This window comes from Fringilla coelebs, assembly GCF_963513975.1.
Source record: "Fringilla coelebs genome assembly, chromosome: 15".
In the NCBI taxonomy this organism is placed as follows: domain Eukaryota; kingdom Metazoa; phylum Chordata; class Aves; order Passeriformes; family Fringillidae; genus Fringilla; species Fringilla coelebs.
Window position 1 is genome coordinate 1,561,817 of NC_140041.1, and position 16,943 is coordinate 1,578,759.

General features: G+C 45.0%; 1 protein-coding gene across 4 annotated transcripts in view; it reads right to left on the reverse strand.

Moving 5' to 3' along the window:
* The window catches only part of FBXW11 (F-box and WD repeat domain containing 11), a 58,878-nt gene that overhangs the window by 22,786 nt on the left and 19,149 nt on the right, over window positions 1-16,943 (reverse strand). For all 4 annotated transcript variants that reach the window (XM_084215927.1, XM_084215926.1, XM_084215924.1 and 1 more), the window contains 2 exons: window positions 2,559-2,621; window positions 1,302-1,527 (listed from right to left, as the gene is read on the reverse strand). In XM_084215927.1, the coding sequence (XP_084072053.1) occupies window positions 1,302-1,527; window positions 2,559-2,609 (277 nt within the window). In that variant the 5' untranslated portion in view covers window positions 2,610-2,621. The remainder of the gene's footprint in view (window positions 1-1,301; window positions 1,528-2,558; window positions 2,622-16,943) is intronic.

The following is a 16,943-nucleotide window of genomic DNA, read 5'->3' on the forward strand; positions in this document are numbered from 1 at the left end:
TTCTCCTTTAATGTGATTGCAGCCCAACACAGGATTGATTTCAATCAGCTGGGATTAAGTTCCTGGGTAAATTTAGACAGATGTTCTTTGCACGCCACAGCACCTTCAAGGAAGGCTGAATATGGGAACAATTCCCAGTATTTACATTGGGGACAAGCAACAGAAGTTGTAAAGATGTATTTTGGTATATACAAATGTGGTGTAAAGAAGTGTCACCTTACAAAGCTCCCAAAATTTTCTTAGGCAGAAATATATAACATGAAAGAACTGTATAACTCTGTATCAGCCCTGAGGTATAAAAGCAAACAAAATTAAATTTTAAGTGAAGATCAGACTTGCACATGAAGGGTCTGGAGAGTCAGTCCTAGGAGGAGCACCTGATTTGGAGCGTTAGGATTTAGCTTTTAGGCTTTGCATGGCCTCTTCCACCCACAGTGTTCAGAACTGTCCTGGCATTCCTGGGATAACCCCACAGGCTGCTCACACACTGCAGGGTGAAGCTGTGCCAGTGGGCTGCCAGGGGCACACAGAACGCACTGACCACTTACCCAGGCTCATTTCCCACTCTGCAAACAATGTCCACACTTTTCCCTTTCCAAGAATCATCATAAAAAAATCACTGCCCATAGCAGCAAGAACCCAGAGACACAATTTCTTCCAAAAACTCATCGAAAAATAAACACGACTTTACCAGATTACAACCTAGAGATTCTATATATCCACTACTGCTGCTCTGCATTTTTGTGAAAAAATTCACTGAGCAAGTGTAAAAACTTGCTCACATTTCATATCTGAACATATCAACACAGGCTGACACTTGTGGGTGTCAGAAGAGGTTGTGAGTAACTGAGAGGAGGAGTCAGGGCTGGACAACACAATAAAAATCCAGAAGTGTTTTTGCTCTAAGGTCAGCAACAACAGTAGACAAACTACATGCACTCATCGAAGCAGAAGCTCAGAACAACACTGAAATGTAAGAGTTCCTACACTAAAATACCTCTGCAGTAGCATTTTCTGTATGAAAAAGGAGTTCAGACCAAAGCTTGCAGATACACAACTTTTGGGACAACTCAGTTGCAATTCCAGCACAAATTCTTTGGGATCCACCAGCCCGACTATTTTAAGGTGGAACAACACTGGCATCCAGTGGCCAAGACAATTAATCACAGCAGGCACTCAGCCACCCTGCTGCCCTTCTCTACAGCAGGAAGCAGCACTGGCTAAGGGACAGTGGGAATGCAGGGATGTCCCCAGGGGCTGCAGAGCCCAGAGCAGTGCCCTGCTCCCTGCCCTGGGTTTACCTGGCAGCGCAGTGATGAAGTCCCGCTGTAACATGGGCTTCAGGTAGGAGTTAATATGTCCATGCTGATAGTGACACATCCGGGAAATGAGGTGTTCCACAAATTCCACTTGATCTGATTCAGACCACTGGTCAAAATATTTTATACACAAGTCTTTTTCCTTTTCGTAGTTTCCTTCTGATGGTCTTTTTCTTGAGACAATCACAGATGAAGTTCCATTACTTATCTGGGGTTGGAAAAGGAACATTATTTATACATTAGTGTATATTTAAATATTGGTATTTATATATAAGCTATAGGAACAGCTTAATAAAATCTCTCTTGAGGAAGAACATGTAAGAAGATGCAAAGAAATGATCAAAACGAAATTTTAAAACACATTCTTCAATAAATGAGTTACATCAGATGAATTTCAAAGACATTTTAAAGTCCTTCATAGCCTTTGCCCCTAAATTACTACTTACATTAAAAGTCTTGAATTCTTCCCTTACACCTCTTACCACTTAAACTCCAAGGGATGTAATTGTTTTTAGAACTACCTTTCCCAGCTCAAAGCAGTGGTTTCTAGGCATATTGCAGTTTGTCTCCACAAATATTGTGCTCAGATTCTGGCAGCTAAAATAAGAATTTGAGACCCTCATGTCAGTGTTGCACTGGCTGTTCACAAATAAAAACTTAGAATCAAGGGCTTGGTTTGTTTTTGCAGAACAGCTCCTGTCAATGTTTGGGACATGCACATGAACACCTCATTAAAACCCTAGGAGCTTCAGCTCCACATCAGGATGGCCCAGAACACCCTGGCAGGAGCCACTGCTGATTACTGAGCACAACCTCTGAGTGATGCCAGCTCCTCTGAGCCCCTCAGGAGCCAAGGGGCTGCTGGAGAGCGATTGGCAGCTCCAAAATATTCCCAAACTTCTTCAAAGCAAATGGGTTGTGAGTCCTTGCCATGTTGAACTTCTCTTTCTAAACAACAGTCACATGCTCAGAAATATAAATTAACTTTATTCCCAAGGAGGCTTTGACAGAGCATTGTCCTTCTAAGGTCAGCACAAACTATAAAATCTGAGCAAAAATGGTAATTTCTTGAGGATTACCTACTGGCATCATCCTTCACTCAAAGGCTGAGCTAATTTTAGGGGGATACAGCCAACAACATCCAAGGATGATTATGCAGACCCAAGATTTGGACATTTCTCAAAAGCAAAAACACACAAAATCCTGGCACCTCTCCTTCTACGTCCATGTTAGTCCTACCTGCCACAAGGTATTTTTCTTTGGAGACTCATCTTCATTCTGATCCTCCATTACTGACGTGTTCTGGAAAAAAAGAACAAATATTACTTCAGCTTTTTACTCTGTGACAATTTCTTGCTCTACAAGCATTACGAAAAAGCAAATCAATCGAACAAATAAAATTCATTTTCCCAGTGAACGGAATTCTCCAAGACTTCTGGCCACAAAACCTGAGTATTATAAATAAATTCCCCTTTTAACTGACATGTTTATCAATTCCATTTACTGTAAAGATAACTCCCCAACCCCGCTTCAATTTCCTTTGACAGGTTTTCATGCAGCCTTTCAACGCTTTTCTCACTGGGAAATAAATTCACTTTCATCCTACTCAAGCCAAAGCAATTAAACCTGTCAATGTATTCAACCAGCACTTTCTGCCAAAGTTAAATTGCATACAGCTAGGCAAAAAAAAAAAAAAAAAAAAAAAATTTTAAAAAAATCACTATACACTACTTACATGCAACAGAATATGCTTTTTTTCCCAGCTCTAGGAATAGGGATCATTCTCTGCAGAACATCTCTGCAATTCACAGCCCAGGCAGTGTCTACAACCCTTGGCAGTCACCCCTGCTTTTATTGCAGTGCTCTCCCCACCATCAGAATTGCTCCATGCTATTGCTTCCCTCCCTTTCCTTCACCAATAAAAGATGGAAGCATTTCTACAAACCTGTAGCTGCAAATGTTTCTCTGAGCTCACCTCTGTCTCCCAAAGTAGTTCTCTCCTTTCTGCCCCTGTTGTTGATGAGCTGCTTCCTTTTGCTGTCCATGGCACACCCACCATCTCCTCTTCCCTGCTCCCAAGTCCCTCATTCCCAGGTAGTTCCAGCTTCCCCCAACCCTGCCCTCCCCATCCCCATGGGACTGGCAGAGGGTTAGCAGGACAAACTGAGTGTCCTCAAACACCTGTAATTATTTCAGCCTTCTCCCCTTCTGTCTCAACAGGAACAAGGGGCTCAGGTGAAACATACAATGGAGTAAGTCACACAATTCCCTTACTCCTGCCATCTTGGATTATGGATAACTCCTTAGAAACTCTATCTACCCCCACCCCAAACACAATTCCATCTCAAAAGCATTCATCTCCTCCCCTTTCCTCCATAAGGATGTGCTGCACAAACTGAGAGCCTGGAAAATGAACAGTGTCCTGCCTACAGCAGCCCTTCCTCCCCTGCCCAGCTGCCTTGGCTCAAGCTTACCCCGTGCCCTCTCTGAAGGTGTGGAAAACACGTGGCACGTGGGCTTTGGGTGACAGGAAAGAACCTGTACCCATAGGTGATGGAAAGACTCAACTACCGGGTCATGACACACATGACAATGACATGTACAAGCCCAGGAGGCGGCTGGAGGGGAATCCAGAAAGGAATAAAGGCAGGAGGAGATGTTTGGGGTGACTCCACAAAAACATGGATTTTAGTGTTTCTGGACATCCACAGAACAGCCAGCCACACCTTCCATGGTTTTTGAAGCCATAGTCTCTGCAGGGCCATCCCAGTTATTTACAAATCCTAACCAGCCCCTCTCACTGGGGCACAAACAAGTGCAAGGGTTGCTCATCCCCAGCAGGGAACACACAGCAGCCCCTCACTGACTGGGACCCAGCCAGCCCACACCAGTTACACCATTCTGGAAAGCAAACACGCCACCAGGGAACTATGTAGGGTGTCTTTGATTTTATTTCATTGCAATATGAATATGTAAAAATACTCATTAGAGTTATTATATGTTGTTAACTGTGCATCCAATTAGTGTGTCCTTAAACGAGTAAGGAACATCTCATGTTCTTTGGCAGCTGAAGGCTAAATAAACCCATGGATCCTGGGAGCTACAAGCAAGAACACTGAGAATATCAAACAGGTGGCTTGGGTCAGCAAATTCTGCAGAAATCCCACATTTTATCCATCTATGCCCTCTAACTTTCCTTCAGCAGGCTATGATGGGACTCTGCCATTGCATTTCTCCCTTTATCAGAAAAAATCACAGAGATCTTTGCCAGCTTTCCCAGGGATGGAGACTAAGAACTGCCTCCTAAACATGATGTCATTCTAGGAACATCCAATAAAAGTACAGCACAACAGCACTGTGACACAGAGTGCAGGGACGCAAATGTCACCAAAACCATCAGACTTCCACACCAACAGACTGTAGAGTGAGTTTCCCTCTGTGCTGCGCCCCTACTCGATTCCGCTGCGCCTCCACTACTGCCCAGGGAGAACTGGGCAGCAGCTTTGGGGAGAGGCTACAGCCTCGCCATCTCACAGGACCACAGAATCATTAAGGCTGGAAAGACCACAAGGACCATTGAGTCCAGGTGCCCCATGCCCACCTTGTCCCCAGCCCAGAGCTCTGCGTGTCACCTCCAGGTGTTCCTTGGACAACTCCAGGGATGGGGACTCCAACAAATGTACTGCTGCCCAGGGACACTCCCGTGTCCTGCCACCATGTGAGCCATGACTGTGAGGGCAGATAACACAGCTTGGTTTTTAGGCTGGAAATGAACAGGGTATTCAGGTATTTCACCAGGAAGTTGACAGCTGCATTCATTTAATGGCATCTACTACTACATCTACTCTTTCCCCACCCTGACTCATTCCACACTTTCTTTCTGCATTTTAGAGCTTTTAAATCCTTCATCCTTTCCCTTTCTGCTCCCAAATACATTTTTTTTTCCCTATTATATCTTCTCTTCCTAATAAGCTTGCTCTGTTTCTCTCTTAAAACACTTCATTTTGGGGTCATTCCCCCATCACACACATATCCCAGTTCAGACTCCAACCTCTCTCTCCAGCACTTAAGCCTACTAACTGGAGACCAGGAGGTGATGGGTGGATCATCTGTTGGCTGGAAGAAGCAATTAGACAGCTCTGATCTGTGCTGTCCATTCCCAGCACTTGGCAGAAGAAGGATTTCAGAATTCCTGACAGCTGGTATCACCAGTCCTGGCTCCTGGGCTCCAGCCCTTGTGCAAGAACAGCGATAGGCATCTCCAAGTCCAGCTCTTCCCTTCCCTCAGCAGCGCCTCTTGCTCACCCCACCCACCTCCACATACAGTCGGTTTCCCAGGTGGCTTTGAAGTGGCATCACCATGGAATTCACCCCAATTCCCCACAGCTCTGCTGCTGAACAACTCCAAGGCCTGATGGAAGCACTGATACCTCATCCCAGTGATCCCAGCAAGGCTGAGCTGCCCCTGTAGACATTCTCCAGGCGTTATTCTGACCCCCACAAGAGCCTTGCAAGGTTCTCACAGTGCAAGCAGAGCTTCTAAATAGTGTCAATTCATCTTGTTTATAGGTTCATTTCTTCCAGGAATTCTTGTGAAGTTGCTCATGGCTCTTGCAAAAGTAGAATGATTATTTCCAACCAGCTGTCATTCCTTAATTAGTCAGCCTGGAGTAAGTGCTCTCCATCCCTACTGGGAAAGACAGTGACAGCCAAGAGATAACAATGGGTCCAAGCTGGGATGTTTTGTTGCTGCCTCACAGTTGTTGAAACCCAACTGAATCGAGCTACACTGAGCAAAGCCCCAGCCTCTATTTCCACTGACTGCAACCAGAAATGGCAGTAAAATTCACACATTGCTCCACAAGCTGGGCAAGTTTAAAAGCTCATTTCCTGGAGATTTGTATCCCACATTCCTTGCTTAGTCTCACAGAAACTTCAGGCTTTCCTTAGTCTTTCTGCTCCACAATATCTCAAGTTTACGGGATTTCTATGGGGTGCAGAAAACCATGGCAAAAACAGGTTCACAAGTTACTTGGAGAGAAAGAGGTTCTGACAAGCCTAATTACATGGAGCTAATTCCTTTTGGAGATTATGAAAAGCTTCCAAAATGGAAAGAACTATGAACAATCCCCAAAGACAAAGATACTGTAGGTATTCTAAAACTCCATAAATCACAGTTTCAATGAATATCCTTGGATACCAGGCAGCAACTGATGTCTCAAGTACAGCAGTTCCACAGATCTGAGGTTGTGAGGGGCAAAAGCACTCCATGTTTTCCTGCAGGTGGGTGGCACTGCATGGCTCCCCTCCCTCAGAAGGTGCGGGAAAAGCTGCACCTTTTCCAGCAGAAATCCATCAAAGCTGGAGAGGCTGCTCCAGATTTCCAGCACTGGGCTCCAGGAGATGGGAGTGCCTCGAGTCACTTAATTGCCTGGGCAGGGGAACAGCCCAGTGCAGCTTTGTTCTGCAGCCACTGTGAGCTCCAGTGAGCTCCAGTATCGGGAGAGCAATTATGGAAGTGATAGCAGGAAATCCTGGGAACTGGGGCAGGACACGAGAGTTTCAGCACTGAGCAAGGCTCACAACACTGCTAAGTTTCTCTGATGATAATAAAGCTTTGCCCGACAAAGAAAGGATTCACAGGATACAGAGGATGGATGGACAAAACAACAGCTGTGTTGCCTTGAAAAAAAGAAGAGAGTCTTATATTTGAGCTTTAATGAAAGGGAAAGAATTAAGAATTTCTATGTCCCACTGCCCTTGAAACAACACCAGTAATTCCCATCTCAGCTAAAGACCCAGCTAAGTCTTCAACAGTCTAACTTCTCACAAGATTCCCTCTCTCTGGCAAAAACCACCAGGACATTTCAGTTCGTTACAAAATAAGCAAAACCAATTAAAACAATTCAGCTAAACAGGTTCTGATGTCCTTTAACAAACCACATCTGACTTTGAAGAAGCTGAAGAACCCACACTAAATAACTAATACATACTTGGATACCTCAGAGTCAAATTCTGCAGGTGGAGTACACAGCACTGGAGCTTCAATCCCCTCCTGAACCCAGCTCTGCCACACAGGGACTGCTGGAGGTCCCAGCACACATTTGCCAGGGCAAGTGAGGAATCTGCCATCCTCTGGGACAGCTGGAGCCAGCAGCAAGGGAGGAAAGTGGGATGCCATCTGCACCAGCTAAAAGTGATGAGCACATGCCCCTCATGGCTTCCTGCTTTTAATAGAACCAGAAACTGCCAAACGCTTCAGAGCATTTCCAAATGGAAGTGAACCTCTCCTCAGGGAGAAATGGGCAGCATTTGCTAACCCGGGAACATGTTAAACAATGTTTGTTAACAACATCTTAATGTTTGATCAGGGATAAGAGGGGATTTTCCTCTTCTAACTATGGAGAGGTTCTTAGTAAAAAAGCTCTGGAGCACAAATATAAAATTAAGTTGGAGAACCCCTAACCTAGACTGCACAAGATGGGAACGAACCTCTCTAACAGCAAGTACCAAATCCCTCCCTTCTCACCCTCTTCAAGATCTGTCTGTAAAGAAATGCAAAAAACCTGTGTCCCCAAGTTCCACTGGCCTCCCTGGCCCACAGGGACAGTTGGTTGTCCACCAAACATGAAGGTTCACACTGCTGACCACAGCCATGTCTATATTTGATGTCTGTATTAATAACTGCTTGTTTCAGCTTAAACTAAACTATTTATGTAAGCACTGGGGATCTGCACGAATTAGGCTGAACATGCTTCAATTCTTACCTAGCTTGCTGCTCTCCCAGTTGCCAGGTTTTATTTTAGTGCAGCTATTGCTGGAAGTTCAGACAAAAATATACTTAAAATACTTAAAGAGTCTACCAAGAGCCAACAGCTGAAGGCAAAATTAGAAAAAAAACCCCTCATAACTGAAAATAGGGCATCAATTTTTATTTGGCCTCTGACTAACCAGCAAAAAGTTAAAAGGAAGACACGCTGAATTCAGCACCACAGTTCCCCAGTTTGTGTTTCAAGCTGCTACAAACTCAAGTTTGACCACAAGTTACAGATGGTAAGTTTTTAGAGGATACCTAATGCTCTTCCATACCCCAGGTTGACACCTCTCAAGGGTTTGCTTTGCAGGAGGTTTTGGCCAGAGCAATAAGTTTCCCAAAACTAGAATTGCTTGCTCTTGCCACTGTTCAAAGAAGAAAAATCTCAAGCCATTCATCACGTACATGCTCCAGAACAGTCATTTCTGCAGGTTCCAAAGACTACAAGCAGTCACTAAGCAGATCACTCTGCTTAATCACCAATGCTTTGATGACTTGCAATTAGTACCACTATGTTAACTTTGTTTTGAGAGTATCAGTCCTCACCTTAAACTCATCACAAATTAACTCGCTGATCTTGTGTGTGTATATATATATATACACACACACACGCATATATATAAATAAAACACATAAAACCATGTATCTCTGAGTATTCACTATGTCTGATTTCACATGAAACCAATAAAATCACATAAATAATCTCTCTCCATGTTTCTAGTCAGTTCTCCCTTCAGCTCCTGGAAGGCCAGAATTAGATCCCCTCAGAGTCTACCCTTCTCCAGGCTGAACAATCCCAATTCCTTCAGCCTTTCCTCAAGGGAGAAGTGCTCCATCCCTCTGATCACCCTGGTGGCCCTCAGAAGTCAGGTCACTGAGGGCAGTACCCAGAGTCACAACGCACAACTTGTTTTGAAATTACTGAAAAAACTGAAATTACACGTGAAAAACTCAGCAGTTCAGGATTACTCTTCTGATCCAATTCCATGAAACACTAAGCAAGGACTCCAGCTGCACCAGTGAGCCTCTGCTGATGGGACATCCTTTCACCAGACAGCTGTGTGCCCAAACTGCAGCCTGAGCCTGCCTGGCAGGGCAGGAATTTAATCCTTACCCCAGCCGGTGAAGGGCCACAGATGATGGAGAACTCTACCAGCAAAATCACTCTGGGGCTTTTATAACTTCTGAAATAATGGTATTACATGTTCTCAGAAAGACTTACATCAAAAATATTCACTGACTGACTGTTAGTTCAGTGTAGGTCGTCATAAGAAACAAAACAATTGCACTTCTGTCCAAGTTCAGAGCTATTTTCCAGCAAGCCTCCATTTCCACACAGCAAGCTGATATCACCAGAAAAACAATGCAATTACTGCAATCCCAAGAGACATCCAGTGGGGGTTTGGTTTTGTTGGCTTTTAAATATGCAGTAACTGGTTAGTTCTTGAAGACAGCCTTACCTCAACAGGTACTGCAGGATCACATTAACAACACCTTCCTTGCAAGAACTGTTTCAAAGACACCCTAAACTCTCATTTAATGTTCTGAGTGTCTGGAGTAACGAGTCAGTAACCCAAACCTGCCTGCACCCATCCTATAGAACCACGATGTATTTACAAGGACAATGAGCAGGGAATTGTGTAATTGTAGCAATTGGATGACTCATCCCTGCACCACTCCAGCACAAGGCCTGCAAAACTCCACATGGCGCAAACCCTCGTGCTGGATGGAAACCAGAGCCCCAAGAGAAAAACCACTGTCTGTCCACCTGCCCCTCAGACAGAAAGCACCAGTGATGCAGGAGAAAAGGCAAACACACTGGCACTTCAGCCGGGCCAGGGCTGGGGGTTAATGTGCCCACAAGCTCAGCTTGTGCTGCCAGGGGGAAATTTTTAATCAAATACTACTATTAAAAATAACAACAACAGCCACAATAATAATAATCTCCCAGCTTGCACAAGAGCAGCCAGCAATAAGAGGAGCCATCAAGGCTCCCTGCAAAGCCTCACCTGAGGCTCACCCAGATGAAAACTGGATTCATTTTCCCACCCCTGCCCAGCTCAACAGGAGCTTTAATTCCACCTTCAGCCTAGAGTGGGGTTTGTTTTCCAGGTGTCTCAGTTTGTGCCTTTCACTGTCCAGTCACTCAGCTTTCCTTGGCAGACACTGATGTGTGCAGGAATTCCAATCCACTCCTGCCAGAGCAGCAAATCTCAATACTTAAACTGTGTATCGAAGCAGTCATCAAGCTTATCACTGATAACACTTGCAGGCATTCGCCTAAAACATCTCACAATTAACTTTCACTACCCTACAGCCAAACACTTCAAAAGACAAATCCCTTCTGTCTGTGAATAACTTTTTTTAACAGTAAAATGTTTAAACCAGAAACATGGCCCTGACAAATGGGCTGTAGGAAGGTATGCAGATGTCAGGAGCAGGGTATTGGTTTGCTTTTTCAATTGATATTTTTAAATTAAGAAGTTACCACAAGTTTTCAGCTACAATTATTAGCAGTAGTTTTGCACTAATGGTTCATCTGCTTTCCACATAAACTTATTTAGGCAGAATCTGCACTTCCAATCTTAATCCAGCCCAAAGCAGAACAGTTTTTCCTCTGTACTTTTAAAACTCAGGGCAAACTTCAAACCATGTCCCTGACACAGCAAACTCACTGAAAGTTCTGAAGGAAAAGAAGAGTTTAAGTTTTTAATGCTTTGACTACACCATGTTACACACTTGTCCAGAACATCAGCACCTGTAACTGTATCAAAAGCTACTCTAAATAACTGCATTTTGTTAGGCAGCTAGAAGGATTATGTATGCCAAGCTTTTGGGATTTTTTTTTAATATAATAAAAACATTAAGTCATATTTACTACCTTAGAAACTGTCTCAATGTCTAGTAAAGAGCTGCTTTATCTTTAATTTCCTGTATTATAAAAGCATCCAAAAAAGAAAACTTGAAGGGAAAATACTGGCTTAAGATTACGCTCGCTTTTCTTCCTTTTAGAGCAGAGGCAAAGAAAACCTCTTCAGATCCACTCATCTCATCATTTATAGGACTTGTAAAAGGAAAACAAACTATTTAAAGTTGCATTTGACTGCCGACTGCTCAGATTAGCACATCTGACCGAGGGTTGAGCACAGAACAGCAGCTGAATTCCAGGGCTCCAGGAGCAGCCAAGACACTCCAGAGGCAGCTGATGCATCCCTGCAACACCCAAGTGCTCCATCAGCACTGTTGTTCCACAGCCCAGAACCTGGCCATCCCCTCCTACAAGCTCTGCCATTCCCAGGAAGCATCCTTTCCAAACCCAGGGGCTGTATGGACATCTCCACACTAGGACAAGGCAAAATCAAATTCCAAAAGCTCCAGAAGCTGGACGTTTTTGTCTATGCCACATTCATGGGTAAACAAGGCAGAAGACAGCACTCTGCCCCACAGAATTAATAAATGTTAACAGTATTCCAGATTCAAGGTAGGGAAGTAACATCTGGGAAGCAAATTTCAGGCTAAGCTAGTAATTAGATCAGTTCAAATTCATCAAAAATAAATTAGCCTCTGTTAAGATTAACTACACATTTGCAACTTGGCTGCCTGGTGCAAAGTTAAAATACTTCAAAGGTTATTCCTGGTTTCCCAGAGGGAATTTAGGTTCAGATCTCTCCATATCAAACTAAAGGGAGTTACCTCAAATTGCCAGCCCAAAGCACAACCCTCAGCACGAGGGGTTTAAGAGCTGTGAGAGGGAGGGGACACCCAAGGGCCTCAGACACTGCAAAGCTTTAAGCAGGCTTCTATAGAAACTTTTACAGGGAAAGCTACACAAAGGTTACTCAAAGCCACTGGACAGTCTGAAATACTAAACCTGCAGTAACCCTCGATTATTCATCTTTTGCAAAATAGAAGGTATTTGCACACAAAAGAAATACAGAGAAAGCAGCCACCACAATGAAAATTCAATACAACTGCAGCCTAGAACCAGTGAGCTACTCCAAGGAAGAATCCTGTCCTGTTGGAAGTTCAGTTGTTTCCTCCAGAGATGTAGAGCAGTGTATTCTAGACTTGGCAGCTCACAGAAGTGGATCAATCTTCACAACTCCTCAGGAAATTCTAATCACTCATTAATTGTCTGAAACACAAGCTTTTGTTTATGCACAAGTTCAGTGTGGGCTTGAAACTGCTGATATCCAAGCAACCCAGAACGTGGAGAAAATCTTATTTCCACGAGGGCTGCAGCCTAACTGCAGCTAAATGAAAAGGCCTTCAGTAATACAAGTTGTAAAAAAAGACTCAAATAATTCTTTAGAAATATCCACCAGCCTTGCCTGGGGATAGGCAGACACTCTGCACTTGAGTGCTGATTTTATCTGGCTTTTCAAAGGCATGCGCAATTGCATAATTTAGATTTCACATGATTTATACAATGGATGGTAAATGTTCCTGACCTGGAAGGCCAGCACCACTTCTCTCCCTACAACTTCAAGATCCAGTTGATGAATAAAAAAGCACCTCACTGTAAGACTCTACAGAACAGCATCTGAGAAGAGCAGGAAGAGTTGCCCCACGTCTCAGGTTCCTGGGTTGGGAAGATTATTTTCAATCCACACCACATCATCAAGTGCCTGGTGTCACAGCATAGCTTCTTGTGTGAGACAGGGGTGGCCAAGCTGTGGCACAGGACAAACCAAAGCCAGGAGCAGCACTTCAACCCCAGCCCTCTGCCCGTGGCAGTGCCAGCAGAATCCTTTCCTCAGGGCCTGGGCAGGATGGCACTGAGGAATCAAAGCTGCTGAACCCAGGGAGAGTCCCAGAGAGTCCCAGCTCTGCTTCCTGGGGCTGAAGGGTAGGGTAAACTCAGCAAGGCTGAAATAGGATTTCAGAGATACTTCAGGACAACACAAATCAGTTACAACATTGTTCTTCGAGGGCAACAACTTCACCTCAAATTTCTCAGGAATCCCAAATCCACTTGGGAGCAGTGGAAGACCATCCTGCACCACGAAGCCAAACCTTTCTGCAGTGAGGCTTTGCAAACAGGACCAGTTTACCACAGAGATATTACACATTGGAGTAAAAAGCTCACTTTATAGTTCCTTCTTTCTCTGCTGTAGCACTTCCTCCAGCCCTGCCAGATGGGTATTGGTACAATTTGCTCAATCCCCTGCTGTGTCTGCAGCCAGCTGTGCTACCCTTGACTCTGATGCCTCCTTGACGTATTTGGATTCTCCCACCATTCAAAAGGACCACAAGAAACCAACCATCTATGTAAAGACTCTTCAATGTCAGTTTTGAAGGCCCACAAAACAACTTATCAGATGCAAATCACAGAGGCTCAGGGAAAGCTGGGAATGGCAGCCTGCAAAGCACCCAGGAGTCTGTCACTTGCTTGGAAAGGGTAAGTGTCCTTCTGATGGTGACTCAGAGTGGCACCATCAGTATCAGCAAAACCATCAACACTGGAACTCACACAGCTGCTGAATTCCCTGAGCAAGGGACCCACCCTCCTGCCAGGGGGGTCTGATGAGGAGTCTGCAGTGCAAAGACACTGCACAAATGTAGTTTCAACCTTGGTAGGAAATATTTGATTATACATTTCTGCTTCCTAGAAAATTCCTCTGAGGGAAAGAGACAAGACTTGCAAGGAAGAGGACTGTCACACACACCCAGAACAGATTGCCTTGCATCTCCTTCTCTCCTTGGGCAGATTTCCCTCCTCCATCCCTCCCAGCACGAGCATGGCACTGCCAGAAGGCAGGCAGGGAGCAAGGCACGTTTCCTAACACATTTCTTTCCACCATAACAGGATCAGAGAGAGAAAAAATCCTCTCTTCCACAGGAGGCTGAGAAAGCATCAAGACAAGGCTGTGGCTAACAGCATTCCTTCTGCAGACACTTCAGAAGAGCCATCAGAAATAACAGCTCCTGCCCACCACTTGTGAAATCTCTCAGGCTTAGTGGGACTGTGTTGTGCTTTCTGAGGGACACAATTAATGTCTGACATCGCACTCACTGCTGCAGCTCTGAGTGACGGGCACTGGATTTGCCAAGGCAAGGTCCAGTACCTTCTGGTGATCCATGAATTCACCATGGAGAACCTGCCTCCACAGGGACATATCCTGCCGCATGTGGAGTGGACAGACTGGGATCTCCAAATGGAACAGGAGAGAAACACAAACAAACAAAACAAAAGGCAGGCCAGCAAGTCACCCAAAGGAATAAGGACTGGATCTCTAAGCTCCAATGACTTTTGCTGTGTTCAGAAGTCCCTGCTGCAGTGATATATCTCAGAGGGACTCATTTCACCACCTCCACTTCATCTGGCAAAAAGATCAGTGATTAAGACAATTACTGCCTTCTGAAGACCAGCAACTTCTGAAGAGAAGACCACGATGAGAGAATTCCCCAGGCTCCTGAAAGGGGTCACTCCTCTGTTCAAGCACACTTGGCAGCTTGGGATGAAGTGTATGACCTTTAGTGCTCTCCAAAAACCACTGAAAACAACAAAGTCCAAAAAAAGCACTCGTGTATCAGGTGGTTTGTAGCAGCAAAACTCTTCCCCCACAAGCAGAAAGGTCAGTGCTTGGCAGCACCCAAATGGTGCCAGCCAGGGGAGGCCACCACAGGTGACCCCAACCTGCCACGAGGTTTCACAGGCTGCTCCCCCCTCTTGCTGATCACAGGGAATACAGCTGGAATCCTCACCCACCCCTCTTGCTGATCACAGGGAATACAGCTGGAATCCTCACCCCCCCCCTCTTGCTGATCACAGGGAATGCAGCTGGAATCCTCACCCCCCCCCCCCCTTGCTGATCACAGGGAATACAGCTGGAATCCTCACCCCCCCCCTCTTGCTGATCACAGGGAATGCAGCTGGAATCCTCACCCCCCCCCCCCCTTGCTGATCACAGGGAAAACAGCTGGAATCCTCACCCCCCTCTTGCTGATCACAGGGAATACAGCTGGAATCCTCGCCCCCCTCTTGCTGATCACAGGGAATACAGCTGGAATCCTCAGCAGGAGCCACAGCCAGCTCCAAGTGACAGATGCACATCATGTCCCAGGCAAATCAGGAACCAAAACTCACAGATATTGACTCCATTTTGCTGGTTCTCACACATCAGGGACACATTTCTGCTCCTCCGCTGAGGAAAGCAAAGAGCAGAGCTCTGGCTCCGAGCTCAGTCCTGGGATTCACTCCAGTAAATAACAACTCACTTCCATTTCCAAGCAAACACTAGGAACTGACCCAAGACAGAGCAGATCCCTTCTTGCCCCTAAGAATGAACAGGCTCACTTAAAAACTGAAGTCATAAAGCCCAAAGCACTTGGATACACGAAGGAACACAGAGAAGTGCTTATGAGAACCTTTCCCGTTGGAGAATAAATCACACTTGGAAAAAGTAATCCCTGCATTTCACATTTCCCTATCCTCCTGGGCAGAGGTATCTGGATCCAGCACCAAGCCATGGCTGGCCACACCACCTGGAAGCACCACAAGAAGCTGCTGTGATTGTAAGGGATGCCCAGACTGCATCCAGAATGCTCATCCCAGTTTAGGCTCTCCAGAGGAAACAGGCTGGGATATGGTGGAGATGACGAGGATGGCCAAGCACTGAAGCACCAGGGGGAATAAAATGCAATGCTACTCTTTGCAAATGCCTGCAGTATGTGCAACTGCCACCAAACTGAGCTGTTGGATCAGGCCTCAAAATCTGTAACACCCACACTGAGAACTAAAAAAGAAAAGTTATTACAAGAAACTGCTGAAAACAAACCCCCAAACCGGTGTTACTTTTCACTGAGAGGAGACTCCAGAATGAACCACACTGGAAAGCACCACTGCTGATTACCAGAGGAAAAACTGGCCATTTTTACCTCAGATTTAGGAACTGGGGAATCCAGGCCACCCCCCTGCCCACACTGCCCCCAGACCCACCATGGGTAGTTTTAATTGCTTCTACGCTGCTGGCCTTGGTTTGAAAGCTGTGTCTCAGAAAAGTCTGTTTAAACACAGGGAACAAGCACAAATATTTCAGATATTGGAGAGAACATTCTGTTCCTTTAAAGAAATCAAATATGTATTTCTTTTTAATGGAGCTATTGGACTGTTTCCAAAAAGAAATGGTAACAGTTCTCCTGTTTTGAGGCAAAATACCAGAAAACATGTCAAAAAGGTATTTGTAAATTACTTCAGACCCAACAGAAGCAGCAAAGCAGTAGTCTGGTTATGACAACTCATTTCAACAGCTGCAAAGAATAACATTTCCAAAGGGATGCAGGCTCCAGAGCAACAGGCCACTCATCATCTCCCATTTGTGATTTCATGCTCTGGAGGAGAAGGTTTGAGCAGAGCCCATCTCCAGCCCTCTGTGGTTTTAAAAAAACTGCATCATGTCTGTGCCTGAATTTGTACTGGGAAAAGAGGATGAAGTAGTTTTCATGTTCAATTCTTAGCTTTCAACTACAAGTTTTTCCAATTACACTTTCTGTTGTTGTGCTTCCCTCTGGTATCAGAATAGAAACATCAACAGAAGCTCAAAATTAGTAAAGAAAAACAAACAGAAGCTTAAGCAAGTTAATACTAAATTGTAACATCAATAAATTACAAAAATAAACTTCCTTCTGGAAACTTCTGCGTTTAAACTGAAAGAAGGGAAACTTCAGTTAGATACCCAGCCCAGAGCACTGAGTGCCACCTCTGGGGATGGGGACTCCATGAAGAGGAAAATGCAGGTTCAGGAACACCTCTGGAGCCGGACACCCCTCTGGGCAGAAGCCAAGGATAAAGGACAGGAAAGCCAGAG